Source organism: Artemia franciscana, chromosome 2, assembly GCF_032884065.1.
Source record: "Artemia franciscana chromosome 2, ASM3288406v1, whole genome shotgun sequence".
Taxonomy (NCBI): domain Eukaryota; kingdom Metazoa; phylum Arthropoda; class Branchiopoda; order Anostraca; family Artemiidae; genus Artemia; species Artemia franciscana.
The window spans coordinates 48,694,818-48,716,669 of NC_088864.1; the positions used below are offsets into that span (position 1 = coordinate 48,694,818).

Here is a 21,852-nt window from a genome sequence, read left to right on the forward strand (position 1 = left end):
AGGGGCAAATTTATGGACCGGAAAGTTGACAGCGTGAACGTGTAAATGCTAAACACGTTCCTCTCTTTATTTACAAGCAAAGGAAGAAAGACAATAATAGAAGCTCAACCTCATCCATTGTTCAATTTGTTAATTTACAACTTTTGCCTAAATAGTGAACTAATGGGGTAAGTAAAACTCTCAAAAATACCTTGGTAAAAGTCTAGTTAATTGACTTCTTGCTATCTCAGAGAGGGTTTAGGTTAGGAAAATGAAACTTTCAGGGAGGAATCTACAGACTAAAGTGTGTCCCAGGAAGGTATTTTAAAGCACCCACCTTCACTCCTTCTCCCTATAGAGGGCCCTGAAATTTGCCTAGATGACAGGTCTATACCTATTGAAATTTTGACAAAACAACATTTGACCTTAAATTTCACTTACTAGTTGCTTTTTCTCTGCTTTTAGTTCTGAAAATGCAATTCCGGTAAAATTCTAGTTAATTGACTTCTTGCTATCTCAGAAAGGGTTTAGGTTAGGAAAACAAAACTTTCAGGGATGAATATACAGACTAAAGTTTGATCTGGGAAGGTGTTTTGAAGTAACTACCTCCACTCCTTCTCCCTCTAGAGGGCCCTGACCTTTGATGACCTTTAAAAATATATGTATTATAAAAGATAAATCCTTTCAAAATAGATCTTCTGCTTAATTGAAGAACAACAAACTTGTTTTCAGCTTCATAACCTTGCTCAATTCCATTTTATAAGGTTTTAAAGATATGCAAATACAATTCCTAAATTTTGAAAAAAAAACATTGATATGGCTCAAAATTCTACTCAAATAACAGGAATTGCATTTTCAGAACTAAAGGCAGAAAAAAAGCAACTAGTAACTGAAAATTCAGGTAAAATGTTGTTTTGTCAACCTGTCATGTAGGCAAATTCCAGGGCCCTCTAAAGGGAGAAGGAGTGGAGGTGGGTTCTTTAAAATACCTTCCCAGGACATACTTTAGCCTGTAGACCCACCCCTGAAAGTTTCATTTTCCTAACCTAAACCCTTTCTGAGATAGCAAGAAGTCAATTAACTAGAATTTTACTGCAATTCCTGTTATTTAAGTAGAATTTTGAGCCATATTAATGTTTTTTTTTTAAAATTTAGGAAATGTATTTGCATATCTTTAAAACCTTATAAAATGGAATTGAGCAAAGTTATGAAGCTGAAAACAATTTTGTTGTACTTCAATTAAGCAGAAGATATATTTTGCAAGGTTTCACTTTTATAAGACACATATTTTTAAAGGTCATCAAAGTCAGGGCCCTCTAGAGGGAGAAGGGGTGGAGGTAGTTGCTTCAAAATACCTTCCCAGGACATACTTTAGTCTATAGATTCATCCCTGAAAGTTTTTCCTAACCTAAACCCTTTCTGAGATAGCAGGAAGAATTGAGCAAAGTTATGAAGCTTAAAACAATTTTGTTGTACTTCAATTAAGCAGAAGATATATTTTGCAAGGTTTCACTTTTATAAGACACATATTTTTAAAGGTCATCAAAGTCAGGACCCTCTAGAGGGAGAAGGGGTGGAGGTAGTTGCTTCAAAATACCTTCCCGGGACATACTTTAGTCTATAGATTCATCCCTGAAAGTTTCATTTTCCTAACCTAAACCCTTTCTGAGATAGCAATAAGTCAATTAACTAAAATTTTACCAATACTCTATTTAGGCTAACTGACCTTTTACAATCTTGTAAAAATGATAGCCTAGGCCTACCATGACTAAATCTAGCCTAGACTGCTCCTCATATGAGTATAATAAACATGGGTCAATGTTGGTATTACCTGAACAATTGTTTGAGGTCATGAAACTATTGTTAATAGATGCATTTTGACTTTTAGAAGATCTTTTCTCCTTGCAAAACTACCACAAACTCACCATTATGGAGTTATTCCAGCTCAAATATTCTTGTATTTATGCATATAGAATTGCAATCATTTCCTTTTTTTGTTATTCAGATATTTTAAATTGCAAATCTGTAATAGGCCTAGTTTAGAAAAAAATTTGGGCTATAGGCTATATTTGCATATTAGGGGGGTGGGGGTAAAGTATAGCATATATTAAATACATAAACTAACCATTGCTGTATTTAATATGTGCTATACTTCCCCCCCCCCTTAATGTGCAAATATATAATAACTCCATAATGGTGAGTTTGCAGTAGTTTTACAAGAGAGAAAATATGTTCAAAAAGTCAAAATGTATCTATTAACAATAGTTTCATGACCCAAAACAATTGTTCAGGTAATACCAACATTGACTAAAAAGTGTTATGTGAGACACAAGATTGTGTTTCATATGAGGTACAAGAAAAGTTATATCAATCCTTGGTAAAATTCTAGTTTAGCTACTTTTTGCTATCTTTCAAAGGGGTTAGTCTTGGTTAGGAAAATGAAACATTTTATTAGTGATTCCATGGTCAAAAACATACTACTTGACAGGTCTATTACCTATTGAAATGTTCACAAAACATAATTATTAGTTTCTTTTTCTCTGGTTATAGTTCTTAAAATGCAATTCCTATTGACTTGACTTAAGTCCCCTCTGGCCTTGGTGGTTGTCTTGGGGCCTCTCTCCTCATGAGCAAATGTATTTGTTGCCTATACAGCTCTATGTTTTGTGCCATTCTGAGAAGACCAAGGAGGTTGCAGTCAGAGAAGTTCTTCCAGTGCTCAGTTCCTGTTAATTGAGTAGAATTTTAAACCATACCAGTATTTTTTTTCAAAATATGTGAAATATAGTCCTAATATACAGATCTTTGAAACCTCCTAAATTAGAATTGAGCAAAGTTGTGAAGCTAAAAACAGTTTTCTTATACTTCATTTAAGCAAAAGATCTGTTTTGCCAGGTTTCACTTTCATAACTAAAAGATTTTTAAAAGTCATCAAAGGTCACTGCCCTCTAGAAAGAGAAGAAATAGAGATGAGTACTTCAAAATACCTCTCTTGGACATACTGTAGTCTGTAGACCCATCCTTGAAAATTTCATTTTCTTAACCTAACCCCTTTCCAAGATCTTGAATCTTTAGAACAATAAGTTAAAAGCTTCCTCCAGGTTTCTTGTTGCTCACTAGTTTTCTAATGTTCTTCATTACAATTAAACCTGGAAGTTTCTCCAGCAACATGACTTTAATGAATCTTTTTGCTTCATTAAATTCAACAGCATTGTGATCAAAATTTATTTATGGCTTGTAAGCTAGTCCTTTGTGTATAACCTTTTCAAATGAATTCTTAAGAGTATCTTGGATTATGATCATACCATTAAGTAAAACAATATTCTCCTTAGTTTGTTGGCCTTCAACTCTTGTCACTTATTGCTTAACTAAGGAAAGTTCTGAAGCTAGTTGGACATTCTCACTTGACAAAAGGTCGACATGATTTTTAAATTCCTTAGCTTCTTGTTAAACATCACCTTCTTGAAGTTTATTTATCTGTAGCTATGCTTTTGTCTGGTTATCATAGTAATGTCAGGTAAGATTTAATTGATTAGTTAAACTTGGCAGTCTCTCTGGTATTTCAACTTTAATGAACCTTTCCACTTCAATCAGTTCAATAATGCTGTAATAAAAATATATTTCCATCTCTAGTCCTCTATATACAACCATTTCAAGTATATTAGCATCATCTTGGCCTTGAACCAAAATATTCTGTAAAACAGAAATATTTTCTTAGTTTGTTTGCTCTCAAATCTCATCAGTGAAATTCCCTAACTAAAGAATGTTTTGGCACCATGAGGACATTCTCACTTGACAAAAGGTTAACATGATTTTTAAATTCCTTAGCTGCTTCTTAAACATCACCTTCTTGAAGTTTTTTTGTCTGTAGCTATGCTTTTGTCCAGTTATCATAATAAGGTCAGGTGAGATTTAATGGATTGAAGATATTACTAACAGTCACATTTTGCAACATCAAACACATAATACAAGTGGGACTGATTTTGCCATTTATATATTCATTCCTGGCTGGTTAGCTTGAATTTTAAAACCATAGTTCCAAAGCATCACCCTGGCTTCTTGTATAGTCTCTGGTTTGTAACCATTTTGGTTTGTAACCTAGTGTTTTTCTGTATAGTTAAACTTGGCAGTCTCTCTGGTATTTCAACTTTAATGAACCTTTTTGCTTCAATCAGTTCAATGATGCTGTAATAAAAATATATTTGAAACTAATGAATAAATTGAAATTACATTCTCGTAGTCTCTTTTTCCACTTCTTAGTCATTGCTACTTATTAAGATAATAGACCAAATTTAAGAACAGTGCAGCTATTTACCTACTTGAAGGAAGACAGTTTGTCTACAATATTAATATAGCTACAGCTGATAGCTATTATTCAAAACAGCAATACTTCTTGATAAACTATGGGTATCTCAGGTCAGGAATGTTGTTTTCTAACCACAAAAAAACAAAAGTAATTACCTTAATTTGCAGCTAGGAGTAATCTAAGGATTTCTACTTGTTGAGCTCCAGAATGATGACTTAAGTTTTATTCAAAGTCCATTAGTGACCAGGTGCTGTTTCATGCTCCCAATTGAGTTTACGCTTGCTGGAGGACCACTCAGCATCTAACCTTCAATATAAAACATCAATGGATTCAGCAGTAACTGTTTCATTAGATAGTTTGTTCCAACTGTTGGCAATGCATGATGAAACAAATTGAGTGGAGACTCTAGATATTGTAGACTGCTTGACAAGTTTCAGGTGATGACCTCTAGTTCTTGAGTTAGTACCAACAGTGGGGAATAATGCTGGGAGAGTATTAGTCCACAATAACTTGTTGGGTAAAATGGCATCCCCTTTATTTCTCATGTAAACAAGTGTAGGGAGATTCAGCTTTGATAATCTTACAGGGTAGGAGAGTAAGTTCAGTAACAAGTAAAAGAAAGTAAAAGTAAACTTCAGTTGTGCAACCCATTTGTTGTTTTCAATCCCAATAATATTCAATTGTGAAAGTTATTTCTTTTGCAGATGTTTGCAACATGACAACTGAAAGATAATGCTGTTTTTTAACTATTTGGGGAAAAATCATTATTTTTTGTACATAAAATAGCACTGGTATTTGTGTGGTCTCTTTCATGTCTTAAAAATGGTGGTAGAACTTTTTATATTAATTCAAATGAGCCCCTCTCATGATTATATACAGCCTCTGGTTTGATACAATCACCCTTGGGGAGGGATGAGACACAAAAGCCATGCTACCCATACTAAAATGTGATTTTCCTTGTTTTTCAAGATGGTGAACTGTAAACTTCTAATCAGAAGTTGTGTATTGTTTACAAATTGATTGGATATCTTAGAATTTTTTGTTCTTTAGCTTCTTGTCCTTGTTTGGGCCAAAATTATTTTTTTAGCACAACATTTGGCTGTCAACCATGCTGCTGCAACCATGAACAAGAAGAAGGAAAGGTTGTTTAAAAAACTATGAAGCTGTAATCTTATTAATTTCTAAGATGAAATTTCCTTTCCATATAAATTTAGAGAATTTGTGATTTTGGCACTAAATTTACATGGTTTTGGTTGATGAAAAGATAGATATAAATAATGATGATTCCTAGGTTGGAAATAAATCTGGGATTTCATTCAATTCTCATTTGTTAGACATCTTAAAAAGTATTTCATTAAACTGTAGAAATTTTTTATTTATAATCAGTGTGTTATCACTATTCAGTCAAGACGTAAATTATATCTTGTCTGTTATACTTCATTACTGCAAAGAGTAGTGAGAAGTGGATAAGAGAGAGATTTTTTTGTTATAAGATAGACCTTTTATGAAATTTGAAAATTTTAAGCTAAAATCACACTTCTTGCTGGTGTTGTGGCTTACCCTGAAAATTATTTCTGAATTCCCTAAAACATTCATTCTTAAAAATGGCTTTTTGGATCTTCGTCAAACAGCAAGTTTAATAACAGTATTGAAAATGACCAACAAATAATGTATTCTACTTCCTTTTTTTTTCTTTCAGATCCAAGGTGACATTCAAGATTACCCTTACGTCTGACCCAAAACTACCTTTTAAAGTGTGAGTTGTGATTTTTGTTTACTATTAGTTCAGTATGAGTGAAATCTATCAGTTACTGTTTGCTGCTGGACAATTTCCAAGTATTTTAGAGTCAGCCAAATACAAAGAATCATGGAATAGAGATTCCATTTCAAATGCATTCAAATATGCCCATGCCTCTTCAATTCTACTTGTAAGTTTTGAGAAAGCAGGAAGGCTTCATGACCTTGATGTTTGTATAAAACAAGCTAATATTAGTGTATCAACCTTGGAAAATTCTTACGAAATGCTGCTTGAAAGTTTTTTAACTAATTATGGGTTGACTGACAAAATCTTAAAACTGGTTTTACAAATTGCAAAGGATTATATCTGGGAAGATGATTTGTCAAAAATGGTCACGAAAATAAAACTTCGAATTAGCATATTGGAATCTAATGCTTTGTGTACAAATGAAATGAAGTTGATGAGCTATGTTATTTTACAAAAACTCTTACAAAACCCAGAAACAACTATAGAAATTTTAGAAGAGTCAAAGGCGAATATAGAAATTAGACTGTATATATTATTCAATAAGGATTATACATGCGAAAATATGCAAATAGTTCAAGCTAAATTACTTGAGTGGTTTCTAGACATTTGTTTGCCAAACAAAGCAAAAGAACTCTTCACTGAAGTGTTTAAGCAGGAACCTGAGAACGCTGTTTATTTTTGCAAGAATAGTTTATACTTTTTTGAGGAGTTTATTTCTTTTCTGAAAAATCTTCCCAATAGGAAATTTGACGTTAAACAAATTATTTCTCATCTGGAGGCTATAATAGAACTTGGAAATCATGTTTATGCAGAAGCAGTTATGGATTTGGTTCATGACTGTTCTAGAAAAAACGCATTGTGGAATTCTGTTGCATGTCATTTTAATACTTTTGATTAATCCACGGATCAATCTTTAGAGGGATCAAAAAGGTATCCTAAAGAAATAGGATTGCTGTGTGGTTCTAACTTGGGAAGCGTCCAGTTCATTTTGGACCTGGTAATTCATTTTTGTGGTTCTAACTTGGGAAGCGTCCAGTTCATTTTGGACCTGGTAGTTCATTTTGGACCTGGGGAGGAGTCAAACTATGAACGAAGTTGTTTTAACAGCCATTTTATAATAATAAAGAACAAATTTTGGAAAAAATGGAAAATTTGGAGATGGAACCAAGCCTACATAGTAAAAAGTGTTTTTTCTGAAAAAAAGAAAACGTACATCTCTATCTTTGGGAAATCTCTAATGATATCTGTCAAATTTCCCCTAAGATGTTTTCTTTGCATGTCTTCTCATTCAATTGCCTAAAAATGGCAATTTTCTCACTTTTTTCTTTATATTTTATAAGGCTGTCTGAAATATGAATTTCCAATGCAAAATTTGGCTAACAGAATTTTCTTTGTCTCTAGTCTTTATAGTCCTTTGTTTCTCAGCTTCTTTTGTTTGCTTCAAAAGTGTTGGTTTTCTTTTTTTTTCTTTTTTATGACTTTTTTTTTAAGAATTTAATCTGGCGTGTTTCTCTATGGGTATTTAGATTAAGAAATCACGATTTTAATTGTCTTTTGCCACTTATTTTTATATTTTAAAATTTTTATTGTTTATTAAGCACTGAAGTGCTTTTGGTTGAAAGTTATCACATAAATATAATAATACTTGTTTTGGTTGACACAAGTTTCCTGTGAGTAGTCAATTTAGTCTCTTTAGATTACAGCTTTTTCCCTTTTTTATATTATTTCTTAGGTTTTTCGCCCTTTGAATTTTCTTTTTTACAACTTGCTGTTTACTTTAGAAATTTAGGCTAATATGCTTCTCTATTGGTTTAATGTTTTATGTAATTAAGATGTTAAATTATACTTTGTCATCTTTCATTTTTTTTTTGCTGTTTGTTAGACACTAAAGTTTCTGGGTGAATGTTGTAGTATAGATAAACTCATAGTTGTAGTTAACCTACGATTTCCAACAATCAATACCCTTTTAGTTTGAGTGTTCCTGAGGCAACCCCTTTCACTGCCGTCTTAAAATTTGCAGCAGAAGAGTTCAGGGTGCCTGCAGCAACATCTGCAATTATAACTGATGATGGCGCTGGAATCAATCCACAGCAAACAGCAGGTTAGCTTGCAAAATTTGTATTACTTAAAGTATAAGAGTGCCAATTTTTTAGTCATATTTAACTTTCTTGGTAGGATAGAACTAGATTAAGAAGCCAATGTATAAGGGTTAAGCCCCCCCCCCCCCTACCTGGTTATGTCGTGAATATTATGCCCTCCCCTGAAGCCTTGAAATTTTAACAGCTTCTCCTATAATTTCTTGTATCGTCCTTTTTAACCCCTTTTCCTAATTGGCCTTTCTTACACTCTTCCCCCTCCCCGGAATGTTTTTAGTTGTACCTGTCCCTTGGCTAGCTTTTTATTTTTGAAAGCTTAGAAAGTTGGTTGACACAGTCATTCAGCTATTAATTTGTGATATGTTTTAGGTACAATGGGAAAACTTAGCTCAGCTTACTGAAATATGATATAGCGCTTTGATATAGAAACTGTACTCTGCAGTCAACCCACTCCCCTTCTGAGCTATTACCAAGCAATATTTTATTGGTCAGAAAGTTCCTGTATTGTTGTAGTTTTATTGAGAAGGGTGGGATCTCTGTATCTCAGTATCAATACCTGCATGATCACTTAGAAACTCATTATTTTGCTTGCATTATGCTAAGATTCAAGTTTATTTTTCTTTTAATAAATGTATATTGTTGAGGGCTACTGGCTAAACAACAAGTATATATTTACAATTTTCTTCTAAACATCTTATTAGTTACATAATGGCCATTTCGTATTTATAATACCCTGTTATGCGAATTCTCCTTTTAGCTGGCCTCTTTGAGGAGCAAGCAATAACTTTAAAATGTTTGACTATTGCAATGAAACTTTGCAAATCTAAGTTAAATATCTCTTTTTTTGCAACCACTGGACTCTTTAAAGTAATTTTTAAATAATTTAGCTTTCTCTTTAAAATAATTTCCCATCTTTTTTGTGCTAAGTATTGAAATAAACTAATCATTTTCGCTTTTTCTTGAAGGTTATTGACAATTTGAAATAAAGATTTGTGGGAAACTCTTGCCTGTTGACCTTCCACTAGTCGAAATTTTTTTTCCTTATGTAAATTTTTAGGTTGTTTTACTTCTGTTCTCAATGCAATCAGTTTCAAATACTAATCAAATTAGTTTATTGTCCTTTCTCTTCTTTATTTTTATTCTTCGACTGATCTGTCACCCATTTGATGCAAACTATTTTTTCAACTTAGAAGTTTAAAAAAGAAAGAAATGGGCCATGCAAAGCCACCATTAGCATAGAAAGCTTCTTCTCTGTATTTTCTTTTTTCTATAGACTTCATTTCTTTTTTTTTTGTTTTTGTCAATTTTTCCACTTTGACATTGCCTTTGATTTATAGGAAATCGGCTTAATATACGTACTAATTGTTTCTCCCGTGAAATGTTGCCTTTTTTAATAATATACATAGATAACTTCGAATCTAACGCTTCAATAGCGTTAGATTCATATTTTTTAAAACATAAATTTTGGGGGAGATATATGTATGACATAATTTCAGTATGGAATTATGGGGTGGAGGAATTAAAAAGTTTTTTAGAACATCTTAATTTTTGGGGAGGGGATTTAAAATTTACAATAGAATTAGAAGAGGATAATAAACTTCCTTTTCTGGATGTCCTTCTTTTAAAAAATGAAAATAGTCTGGATTTTAAGATTTACAGAAAACCTACTAACAATAACAGATTTTTGTCACTTTTCTTCGGTCATGCCCGCCAAGTAAAAATTGGTTTAATCATATCTTTAACTGACCGCATTTTTAGAATTTGTTCTCCAAAATTCATTGAGGAGGAATTATTATTGCTAAAAGACATTTTAATAAGTAACCATTATCCGGGTTGGTTAGTTGACCAGACTTTTTCGAAAAGAAGGAAAAAATTTCTAGAATGTTCTGACGATATTCTGGAAACAACAGAAAAGAAAGATATCTTTTGTTCTCTACCATATGTTCCAGGTTTGAGTGAAAAACTTAAAAGAATTTTACAAAATAATGGTTTAAAGGTAGCTTTAAGAGGTAGTAATACTTTGGCAAGTTTTTTAAATTCTGGAAAGGATCGGACTTCCGTAGAGCAACAAAGTGGGGTTTATAAAATTCCATGTACTTGTGGAAGCTCTTATGTGGGACGTACTAACCAGAATTTAAGAACGAGATTGCTACAACATCATAATTCCATTTCATCGTCTTTAAAGCAAAATACCAAACCTGAAGATTTCACGTCGGCCCTCGCGGAGCATATCTTTAATTTTCCAAATCATTTTATTTTGTTTGAAAATGTTTCTTTGATTTCTAGGGACCAAGGTTTAAAGCAAACTTTCAGGGAAACAATCGAAATTAAAAAAAATTCTATTCAAGAATAATTCCATAAACAGAGATACAGGTGAATTTGGATTGAACTCAATTTATGATAATTTACTGAGGTCAAATGAAGTAAATATCACTTCACCTAAGAGCTATGACCTCAGCCACGTAATACGACAGTTAAATCTAATGAACCGGAACCGAAAAGGTCAAGGAGATTTGCCTCGGCTGTTGCATTGAAAAAAATAAGAGCAATAAACTATATGTAATTATTTTATTAGGTATAAATTCTGTTTATTTTTATTCATGTCTTTTAGTTTTACTGCTGATGATGAACACTGTATATGTGTTCGAAATATCCAGTTAAATAATTTTATATTTCACTGTCAATAAAAAGGTATCATCCCTATTTTGAACTGTTTTACTTTTTTAATAATAGTTTTTAAAGTAGGCCTTATTTTTTAGGTAATGTCTTTTTGAAGCATGGATCGGAGCTAAGGCTCATTCCTCGTGATCGCGTTGGCTTTACAACTACCTACCATTCCTCCTTAAATGTTTGTTTGTTTTAATTATTTCCTTTTTTAATAATTTGGAGTAAATGTTATATGGATGCGGTTTACTTGCAAGGACTTTTTTGCTTTGTTGACAGCAGTGACTTCTTCTTCTTCTATGTAGCAAGGTATAGGGATCACTGAAGGTTGTCGAAATTTATGTCTGATAAAAAAAACAACAACAAAAAACAAACTAGAAATAGACCCGGCAAAAAAGAGATGGAGAATGTAAATTTCTGATGTATCAATAGCTAAGGACAGCTGTTTTATCTATTAGTATACCTTTTCCTCTTCTTCTACTTAAAAAAACAGTACTTGGGATCTTTTAAAGGCTCTTTTCAGGTTCAGGCTTACATACATATATACCCCCGGGGGCATATAACATTTTCATAGAAAGTGTGATCGTATAAAATTCAGAGTTGGCTAATTTCAATGGAAGCTAAAAGTCTCAATTCCGATTTTAAGATTCAAAAGGGATCAGAGGGCAACTAGACCCCTCCCCCCTTACACCCTGTTTTCTTCAAATACATCTGATACAATTTTTGAGATAGCCAATTGGTTCAAAGTAGTCAAAAGGTTTTTGAATTAAAATGGAATATTTGTGTTGAGGTTCTACCAAGATATTCCCGCTCAGTTCTTCCATTATAATGGAAAATTTTCCAATATATTTGATAGTTGGGAAATATTGGATAGAACGTCGGGAGAGTGGAGAGATTTAAATGTGTTTTATGCTTGTACATATGTCGGTACCCCATCTAGATGTTTTTGAGCATAGGAATATTACTATTTTTAGTGTATATTTATAATACCCCAGAGGGCGGGGGCAAGCGCTGTATGTTATTTCCCAGGGGCATATAAGGTTCTTATGGAAGAGATGGTCGTATAAACTACAGAAAGGGCTCAAATGAATAGAAATTCTTATAGGAGCCGACCCCTGGTCTTCAATTTTTCTTCCTACTCTTTGGTTTCTTTTTTCGACCACTAAATGGGTTTAGTTATTCTATGCATAATCCGCTCTATGCGGAGGGATTGTTTATTCCCTGCCTGCAATATTTTGCGTCGAAATGGGTGGTAGAGAACTCAAGTGGCAGGTGAACGACGGATAACACCGTCCTAGGCCCAGAGAGCAAACTCTACACTATTCCTTCTTTCTTGATTTCTTGTTCTTCCTTTGCATTCTCTTGTGTTCCTCTTCAGAACCATTATTCGGACCACATCTAATTTCTCCAAATTATCAATTGCCTATCTATGAAATGTTATTTTTTTAAATGAGATTGACAGAGGTGAATCTACAATCAGACTGATATCCAAGGGGTTCAGTTTGGACATCTCGGATGTTTTTGCTTATCGTTGAAGGAGAACCTGTTGTAAGCTTTTGTCAGTCAGGTTAAAGAGCCTACAATTCGCATTGCTGTGCTCTTTTCATCTGTATTCTTTTCGTCTCAATGTTCCTGCTATCCTTTTTAGTTTTAAAGGCCCCAATTATATTTGAGCTCTTTGAATACTGGCACCAGATCTACGGGTGGCTTTCGACAAGATTAGCAGTTTCTAATCGCATCTTGAAGCATGACTGAATGTTTTAGGGCAAGCGTTGGATCTAATTCAAAAGTGTAGTTATATATAATCACAATGAAACTTGAAAAAATTCTGACTCGAAAAAAAAGAGAAAAAAGGGAAATACTGAGATATACATAAATTCATTCGATTTATCATATCTAGATTATTAAATCTGCTGATAAACAATTAAATAAAATATATGAAAAAGATAATAGTGGATATAAATAGCCTAAATAAAGAAAAATACGGGAATAATGAATTATCACAACTAATGGACAAACTAGCTTTCTTCATTTAGTTAAACTGATATTCAAATTTAAACGCAAACTGGAGATAACTGGGGTGTCTCTATAGTACAGTTCTTTTCTTACTGATGTTTTCTATTACTTTGCAATTTGTTTTAGTTCGTGTATGTTTTGTTTTTCCAGTTAACTTCTGTTTCCTTTACTTCTTGCAGTTGAGACAGCTCTTAAAGAGCAGGAAGACTAAAAATACTGTTTAAAATCTATCATTTCATTTTTTTTTGAACTGACAAAACAGCCAGTATTTAGTTAGTACCCGGTTGATATCAAATTCATACCATGAATCGAAATTTTTGGTGTTATGGTGTCGTGGCCAATTTTTTTATGAAGTTTTTTTTTCCTATTGTTTACAAAAATTCACACGATACTTCAAAAAAGGCTATTAAAGAAATCAGTAGCGGATATAAGCTAAATCCAAATATATATAATATAGGCCTAAATTATGTAATGAATAATCAGAGTTTTGACCGTTTTTTTTCATTTTTAGACTAGAAATTCTAGGGTTTTGAGTCAGCATCGACAATATGAGTTATCCCGCTTCGTGGTTTGTGAATGTACACTAAATCTGACTTGCAAATGTAGTACAGCTCTAGATAGATATCCATTGCTTAACCAATAGATATTAAGAAATAAAAACTAGATTTTGAGACCTAGGGTTTAAGATTTGGCACTATTTCTTTAAAAGTTAAACCCATCTGAGTGCAACTTAAGAACTTGCGGTCTAAGTAGCCCTGGGTTAAGGATTCTGTATTTTTTTTTATTTATAAAAATTACTACTGTAGAACAAATGGGTACGCCCTATCTGTATCCGTTCTTTACATTGTGGTATAGATTAATGAGTATAAAGATACGGCACTTTCTATTTGTTTTTGTAGGAATCTGCATGCAATGCCAGTTTATTGATAAAATTAAATAAGCTTCGATTGACTTGATAACCGTTAGACAGTATTGAAATTCGGCCGCAAAGTTTGCCGAAGCATGTGTTCTCTTAGAAAGATTATCCCAGAGTTGGTAACAGGTGTTACCAACAATGTGATCCAATGTTCCTGGTAAATTAACAGATATTCTAATAGCCTTTCTACCAGACAGAGTTTCAATACGAAGTAAAACGCAACATTTTATGCATATGCGCAATTACCGATCTACCAGTGACATCGACCATGTTTAGTCCAACATAAAACTCTCTGGCACATTTTTCATTGACTCGAACTTTGACTCGGCTATTTTGGCCTAAACTGGGTGGGCACAAAGGCCGTCACAAGTGTCAATCTGAGATACACCCAAGGCTGTATCCAAGATTTTCTCTGGGGAGTTACCAAAATAATTTTGTTCACGGGGGGGGAGAGATTTTTTACAGAAAGAACGGGTTAACCAAAAAAAGAAAAATAAGCAGAGGTTTACCTCTCGTGGACTTTGTCAAACGGTCTCCAGTGAGTCAACAAAATATTTGGGGGTTGAGAATGGAGGAATGTTCAAAACGGGTACCCCTCCCCCCTTAATACACCTTATGGTTTCGGGAAGGCTACAAAAGAAAACGTTGCCAAATAACCTGAATTGCTTGATAAAAAAAAAACAGTAAAAGTTCAAAGCACACATAAATTTATTACAAATGATTTAATACGAATAAAAGTTGGACCCAAAAATGAAAGCTCATTCTGGAAAAATATTCCTGGAATAGAAAAAAGAGATACACAGTTACAAGCACCCGCAAATGCAATTTAATATGTTCAATATGTAAGTAAAATCCTGAAGCAATAAAATTGTGCGTAAAACAGACAGCAGGAATAACTTTTCTGGAGCTTCGGATATTTCGGTTAATGCAAACTAAACAAAACAATTATAAATAATCTAAATAAAAACTACAGTGCAGAGTTTAGGCTTTTAACTTAAAAAAATGAAAGAGTTTAGCACGGATTTTCCCTAGTCTATAAATCGGAAAAAAAGGAATGCAATAAGCTTAAAAAACAGTACCACGAGTACCTGGAAGAACAAAAATCGTTTACATGAAATAAACCACTATCCTATAAGAGTAAATTCCAAAAGTATACTGTCAAACTTTGTTGGTTTCGTGATTAAAAAAGAAGAAAAAGAGATATAAAGAATGAGATAGATATAGAGAGAGGGAAGGGAAATAATCAAAACTGTATTAATAGTAAAAAAAAAACGATAAAAGTAGGCTCTGCTATAAACTTCTATACACTGTTGATATCAACTTGATCTAGAACAGACAACATTAAAACTATGACTGTTAGATCAAAAATATTAATGACAAAATTTCATTGAGCTCTTTAGATATTAACATCAATAAAAGTGGCAAATAATTTTTAGAAATGTCTCATTGTCAAGCAGAAATCCCTGATGAGTTTAATGTTTTAATACCAAAAAGAATTTCAGAAGTGTTTCTTGCAATGACAAAGAGAAACTAATAATAATAATAATCTATTAAAAATACTGACACAATAAAATTAGGAGATCAGAGCTATCACGTGCAACTGACAGCAAAGAAAATGACGGAATAGCCAAGAGCATATCGACTGTGCCGCTACGAAAAGTCGAATTTAAATATTTACAAACACTTAAGCATAAAAAAATGTGGTTGATTAGACTATAGTCTGAAAATAATTTTTGTTTCGAACTGGATGTTGATTAGGTATGCCTCTGAATTGATTATAATAGCAGCGATACAAGTAGTATAGCACCCAAAATAAAATTAAAAATGTAAATATGCTAAGAGATTTCATCGTTAGAGTTTTTAGCTAGTTAAAGTCGTTAGATTTAAACAAACCAATAGCGCCAAACACCCGCATCATTCCTCTTCAGCCACCCACCCCACCAGCAACACCCATCTTTACTCTCTTGACCTTCCCCCAGAGACTACCACCTGTTCCGTTCAGTACAAAAACTTTTTGAATGGAAAAACTTTAATTCTGAAGAGCAAGTCTGTTTAAAACTTCTTCCTGTCCAAAACAATCATATTTTAAAAGGATGGAATTGATGCAATGGCCAGGATGATGGGAGAAAGCCATACATAACAGGGGCGAATGCATAACAAATTATTACAATTTTGCTATTCAACGAAAGTAAATTGTATGTTTGATGAAAAGACAGAAGTCACTTATGAGTCGACCTTATAAGTAGAAATGAATATATAATGAGAATTAATGGTTACAGAATATTGTTACAAAATTCGATTAGTTCAAACAAGATAATTCCGAAAATTCTCTTAAAGGGCAAAACCCTTTTTTCTGGAATCCCTGTGTTACTATCACTCTCGATAACTAATAATCTAACACAAAATATATCGGACACAGATAAAACCGAAATGCATTTTATGCTAAACCTGCTATACTAAGCTAAAGTAAGCTATAGACCCACAGTATATAGAAATAAATAGTAAGTAAGGTAAAACTAAAAACACACTAAAGCACAAATACCTCTCGATCCTTTATAACAACAAAGGGCGTAGTTATCTGTACAATGCTAGCACCCTTAAAAAAAACCCCATGTGTTTTAGGGGCTTTCTTTTTGTTCTTTGATGCTTTTTTATAGAATAAACGAGTGTTGACTGAACTGAACATTTTTATAGAATTTATCGATATATTTACACTATAAAATAGTGCCAATGTATTGCTAAATTCCTTTGAAATACCTCCTATATAATTCACGAAATATCTCGGCAGATCTTCCCTTTATTATTTTTGTGCAGCTTGTATTTTAATGAAGACTCATTGATTCATAAATGCATGTTATAGAACACTTTTGAGTTCTATAGCAGATGCATAATTTTATCAAAATCCTGGGGGGGGGGAGGAGTTGAAGCCAAATTTCGTAAATCAAATGAAAATGACAGTGAAAACTGACCCGTTTCTGTGGTTATGTGGTGGCTTGAAGTATGCAGGCTTAGTTTTAGCAAGATTGCTGAAGAAACTAAACTTCAGCCCGAGGTGGGGGTTGTAAACAGGGGCCTGGAAGGGGCAGTTGCCCCCCGGTCCCATAGCAAATTACGTCCCTGTTCTAGAGAAAACAGCCTAGTGTATTTTTGGGACTTTTATTTTGTTCTTTGATGTTCTTATTCAAAAAAAAAAAAAATAAAAATAACAAACCTTTCGTATAAAGGCAAAAACAATGCTGAGTCTACATTTTCAATTTCATAATACTTGAATAGTAAAAAGACAAAGTAAATTTTTCTTTTCAGGTTGAACAATCATTTTTAACGGGCTGAAGACTAGGTTTCCAGTGTATCTGGTTTCAATTTTGACAAATTTAAAATTTGAATTCCATTTAACAAGCAAAATAAACGCACAAAAACAGGCTTTACGGTAAAAATGGGCCTTCTCATAGCAAACAATGTTTTAAGAATTATAGAGAAATTCCAATACACACATTAAGACTCTTTTTCCCTTTTAAAGCCAAGCATATAAAAAAATAATAAAAAACACATAAAGGGAATAAAAAATGGGAAGCCTTTTCTATAAAAAAAACTTTGAAACAAAATTTTCATTTACAAAAGCAATTTTTACTCCTCTGCCCACTCCGATTCCTCGACACCTTCCCTATTATCTTGCTCCAGTCGTAGATCAACAGCTAACCTATCACTTATCACACGTTGTATATCCTCTTCAGTTTTTTTGGGTTGTTCCTTCTGCCATCTATTCTCAATTTTTGGAGATGGAACTGAGGCCTTGACTCCACTTTCAGGCAGTTTAGGCATGGCTTCATTCAATCCGTACACTGGAAAAAAACTGTTTCAGGCAAAGAATTTAGAGAAAATTTAGCGTTAGTAAGAAAGAATTGGCAAACTATCTGTAATTACATAATTAAGGTTAACTTAAGCTTATCGAGCTTTTATCATTCAAAGAGTAAGAGGGGGTTTGAGACCGCGAAACTTTGCTATAACAAACTTTCCGATCAGGAGAACTTACGCTGATTCGACGTTAAGCAAAATTCACCCTGGTCCAAAGTCACATTTTCCTTTAAAGAAGAATGATTCTCAAGAAGTTCCAAACACTCTTTCAGTCATATATATATATATATATATATATATATATATATATATATATATATTTGATCAAAGTCTTCTATTGTAACCTAAAAAGTACAACTCAAAGACTTTTGGCCTCTAGAATCTCAAAATTTGTTGATAATCTTTAATAGTTTTAAGTAATTCCCAGGAATTTTTTTTTTTTTTTAAAGGTACTTCCCTCCCCTCGGAAAAACTTTAAATAGGCATGGCTGTAACCGACTTTAAGATGCGTTACAGTTTACTCAATCGTATCTAATTAATAGCAATTCTTGACTAACAGAATAATTCAAATCTGAATGTTTAAGTCACATTACTTGTGATCTAAAAAGAAATGTAACACCTGGCGCAAAATAAAACCTTGACCCCTTGAAATTATATAAAAAATGGATACTGTTATCGACAAAGCCATAAAAATCATAAGGTTTTCGAGTTAAACCAGAATTAAACAGAAATATTCAATTCTAATGTTACAACGCAAGACAAATGATACCTTTAAATATTAAATAATTGGTCGCTAAAAGCCACCTCAAACAATATCCAATAGTGCTATTTAGACTATTATATGTGATTTGATAGTTAGCAGTACGAATAGGTAGGTTCGATGTTTTAAACTAGGCTAATTCGATTTTCTAATCGATATACCAAAACGGAAAATCTGCGATCGTAAATTATATTATACCTTACTTGTTTCTTGAGGATCTGGAATTCTAGATAGTGATTTGGTGTTGGCTGTTTGAGATCCATCCAGGGTCGGCTGAATCTAACCAAACAAAGCTCATCAGCCGATGCCATTTTCGCTTGATCAAGTAATGCATTTATAGCGTTATAAGACAAGATATAACCATATCTCTAACCTATTTAATAATTTAATTACTCATTTATTAATTTAATAAAACCCATCCCATGCAAACCCTCCTTATTTCCTCCCATACATTTTTCCTCCTTGTAAATAGGCTTAAGAGACAAAATCTTTGTCTCTTATCGTGTCTCAGAGCTCTTATTTTAAATCTCGACCGGATCTGGTGACATTGGGGGGGGGGGGGGTGTTGGGAGGGGGGAACCTAAAACTTGGAAAACACCTAAGGGGAGGGATCGGGATGAAACTTGGTGGGAAAAATAAGCACAAGTTCTAGATACATGATTGACAATCCGCTCTCTTTGAGGTAGTTGGGGGAGGGGTTAATTCTGAAAAATTTGAAAAAAATGAGGTATTTTTAACTTACGAACGGGTGATCGGATCTCAATGAAATTTGATATTTAGAAGGATATCGTGTCTCAAAGCTCTTATTTTAAATCCTGACCGGATCTGGTGACATTGGGGGAAGTCTGGGGTGGGGGAACCTAAAATCATGGAAAACGCTTAGATTGGAGGGATCGGGATGAAACTTGGTGAGAAAAATAAGCAAGTCTTACATACGCGATTTACATAATTGGAACGGATTCGCTCTATTGGGGGGGTTAATTCTGAAAAATAAGAAAAATGGCGTATTTTTAACTTACGAAAGAGCGATCAGATCTTCATGAAACTTCATATTTAGAAGGACCTCGTAACTCAGATCTCTTATTTTAAATTTCAACCGGATCCAGCGTCATTGGGATAGGGGCAGTTGGGGGGGGGATCTTAGAAAATACTTAAAGCGAAGAGATCAGGATGAAACTGAATGGGAGGAATAAAAACAAGTCTAAGATACGTGACTGACATAACCCGGATCCGCTCTCTTTGGTGGAGTTGGAGGGGGGGGGGGGGGGGTAATTCGGAAAATGAGGTATTTGTAACTTACGAACGGTGATCAGATCTTAATGAAATTCGATATTTAGAAGGATCTTGTGCTTTAAAGCTCTTATTTTAAATTCCGACCAGATCCTGTGACATTGGGGGGAGTTGGAGGGGGAAACTGGAATTCTTGGAAAACGTGAAAATTGGGGTATTTTTAGATAAAATAAGATAGAAGGATCTTATGTTTCAGATGCTCCATTTTTGACTCGAATTGGATCCGGGGACATAGGGGGTTAGAGGAGGGAATCAGAAATCTTGGAAAACGCTTAGAGTGGAGAGATCGGGATGAAACTTGATGGGAAGAATAAGCACAAGTTCTAGATACGTGATTGACATAATTGGAACGGGTCCGTTCTCTTTGGAGGAGCTGGGGGGTGTTAATTTGGAAAAATTGAGGTATTTTTAACTTAAGAACGGGTGACCGGATCTTCATGAAATTTAATATTTAGAAGGAATTCATGTCTCAGAGCTCTTATTTCAAATCCCGACCAGATCTGTTGACACTGGGGGGAGTTGGAGGGGGAAATCGAAAATCTTGGAAAACGCTTAGAGTGGAAGAATCGGGATGAAGCTTGGAGGATTGAATAAGCAAATGTCATAGATACGTGATTGACGAGTTTCGTGCTTCTGGACGTGTTAGGACGATGAGAATTGGTAGGCGTGTCAGGGAGCTGCACAAATTGACTTGATAAAGTCGTTTTCCCAGATTCGACCATCTGGAGGGGGGGGGGGGGGGGCTAAAGGAAGAAGAAAAATTAGAAAAATTGAGGTATTTATAACTTAAGAGTGGGTGATCGGATCTTAATAAATTTTGATATTTAGAAGGACATCGTGACTTAGAGCTCTTATTTTAAATCCCGACCGGTATTAAGCCTCTGATTTTCCTTTTGAATCAATCTATTAATTCTTAGAATTTTGTTTGAGCTCATACCAAATGAGCTCTTGGCTCTTAGCTCTTCTGGCCTCGTTACAAGTGCCATATAAGCTCTTAGCTCTGGTTCTTTTTTCGCGTTTACCCGAAAATACTTTACCTCTCAGATCCTCATGTACCTCTAGAGGCACCAAGGATATGGACAAAGACTCTATGTCTTTGTGATACCCTATAGCAGCCGGCATATCTTCCCTCTCAGGTTCCAGGAGCATGCTTGGAGAGCGAAGATCTAACTGATATATGCGGCACAGGGTGTACTTGGGAAAACCTCTCCTACTTGATCCTGTTGGATACCTTGGGAGCTCCGAGGTCCCCCATTTTTAAGCCATGGCTTAGATATTACCATCGGCATTCCCGAATAATATTTGTAATAAGAGGCTGTTCGTTGATTTTTCGAACCTCAAAATTTCAGGACTAGATCTTTCCAGTTTATCTTCATGATTCTTCAGAGGCATTCTTTCAGGATTCTTCAGTTTTCAAAGATCAGGACCCGAAGCTTCTGCCTGGCATTAGCATGCCATGATTCAGCAGCGTACATCAGAATAAACAGGGCATTAGTATGATAACCTATGCTAATTAAACAATAAAGTAGATCCCATTCTAGTTCAACTTTGCTCCCCAATTAAATAATACATACAATTAGGCATTCCCTCTGGCTGTAAGCTGACTCTTGGTGGCTCCTTATTTTTAGAGGCAAACCATTCATCGGACGACATGGTTGGGCACCAAAGTTTTCTTGTTGGCGGGAAGAGGTCATCTTGGAAGTAGCCCATCTGAAAGAAAATATATAGAATTATTTTCAATAAATCAGGGGGAGGGAGAGGAAAAGCTGTTCGTTTAGTTTTGGGAAGGCTGTTTCATTAAGCAAGAAATACTGTTGTTACCGCAAGTTTTCTTAAAAATATTTATTATGTTAAAAAATGAGAATCAACGAATAAGAGATGATCAAGTGTGTTTCTAAATTGTTTCAATTTCTGTTTATAATGAGAAATAATCATTACAAATGGTGATATTTCGCTTTCCAGCTGCTTCATGAACTTTGTATAATCCGTTTGGTTAGACAAGAGGCATATATAATGCACATATCCTCTGAACATTGACTTAACATGAGGTTCACAAGCATGCTTGACTAAACTACCAAGCATAGACACAAAGAGCCCCATCAGCAAATTTCCAAAGAAACTTTGTTAAAAAAAAGAGTTAGATGGAAACTTTTCTCAGTCTCCTAGTTTTATACGGTGCCCACTTGATTCCAAAATATAGTAAAGATT

The 21,852-nt window shown here is 34.1% G+C and overlaps 2 protein-coding genes across 2 annotated transcripts in view; one reads left to right on the forward strand and one right to left on the reverse strand.

Annotated features, from left to right (window-relative positions):
• LOC136043070 (ubiquitin-fold modifier 1) lies at positions 1-11,059 on the forward strand. The gene is made up of 4 exons (XM_065727990.1): positions 1-167; positions 5,985-6,041; positions 8,021-8,151; positions 10,906-11,059. Exons 1-4 carry the CDS (start codon positions 46-48, stop codon positions 11,007-11,009), a joined length of 414 nt encoding a protein of 137 aa, XP_065584062.1. The 5' UTR covers positions 1-45; the 3' UTR covers positions 11,010-11,059.
• A 3,373-nt stretch (positions 11,060-14,432) lies between these two features.
• LOC136043064 (coronin-7-like) overlaps positions 14,433-21,852 on the reverse strand; it is a gene marked incomplete in the record, with an annotated part of 162,557 nt that continues 155,137 nt past the window's right edge. Inside the window, 2 exon segments of the mRNA XM_065727976.1 lie at positions 14,433-17,581; positions 21,219-21,354. Of these exon segments, the coding sequence (XP_065584048.1) occupies positions 17,367-17,581; positions 21,219-21,354 (351 nt within the window).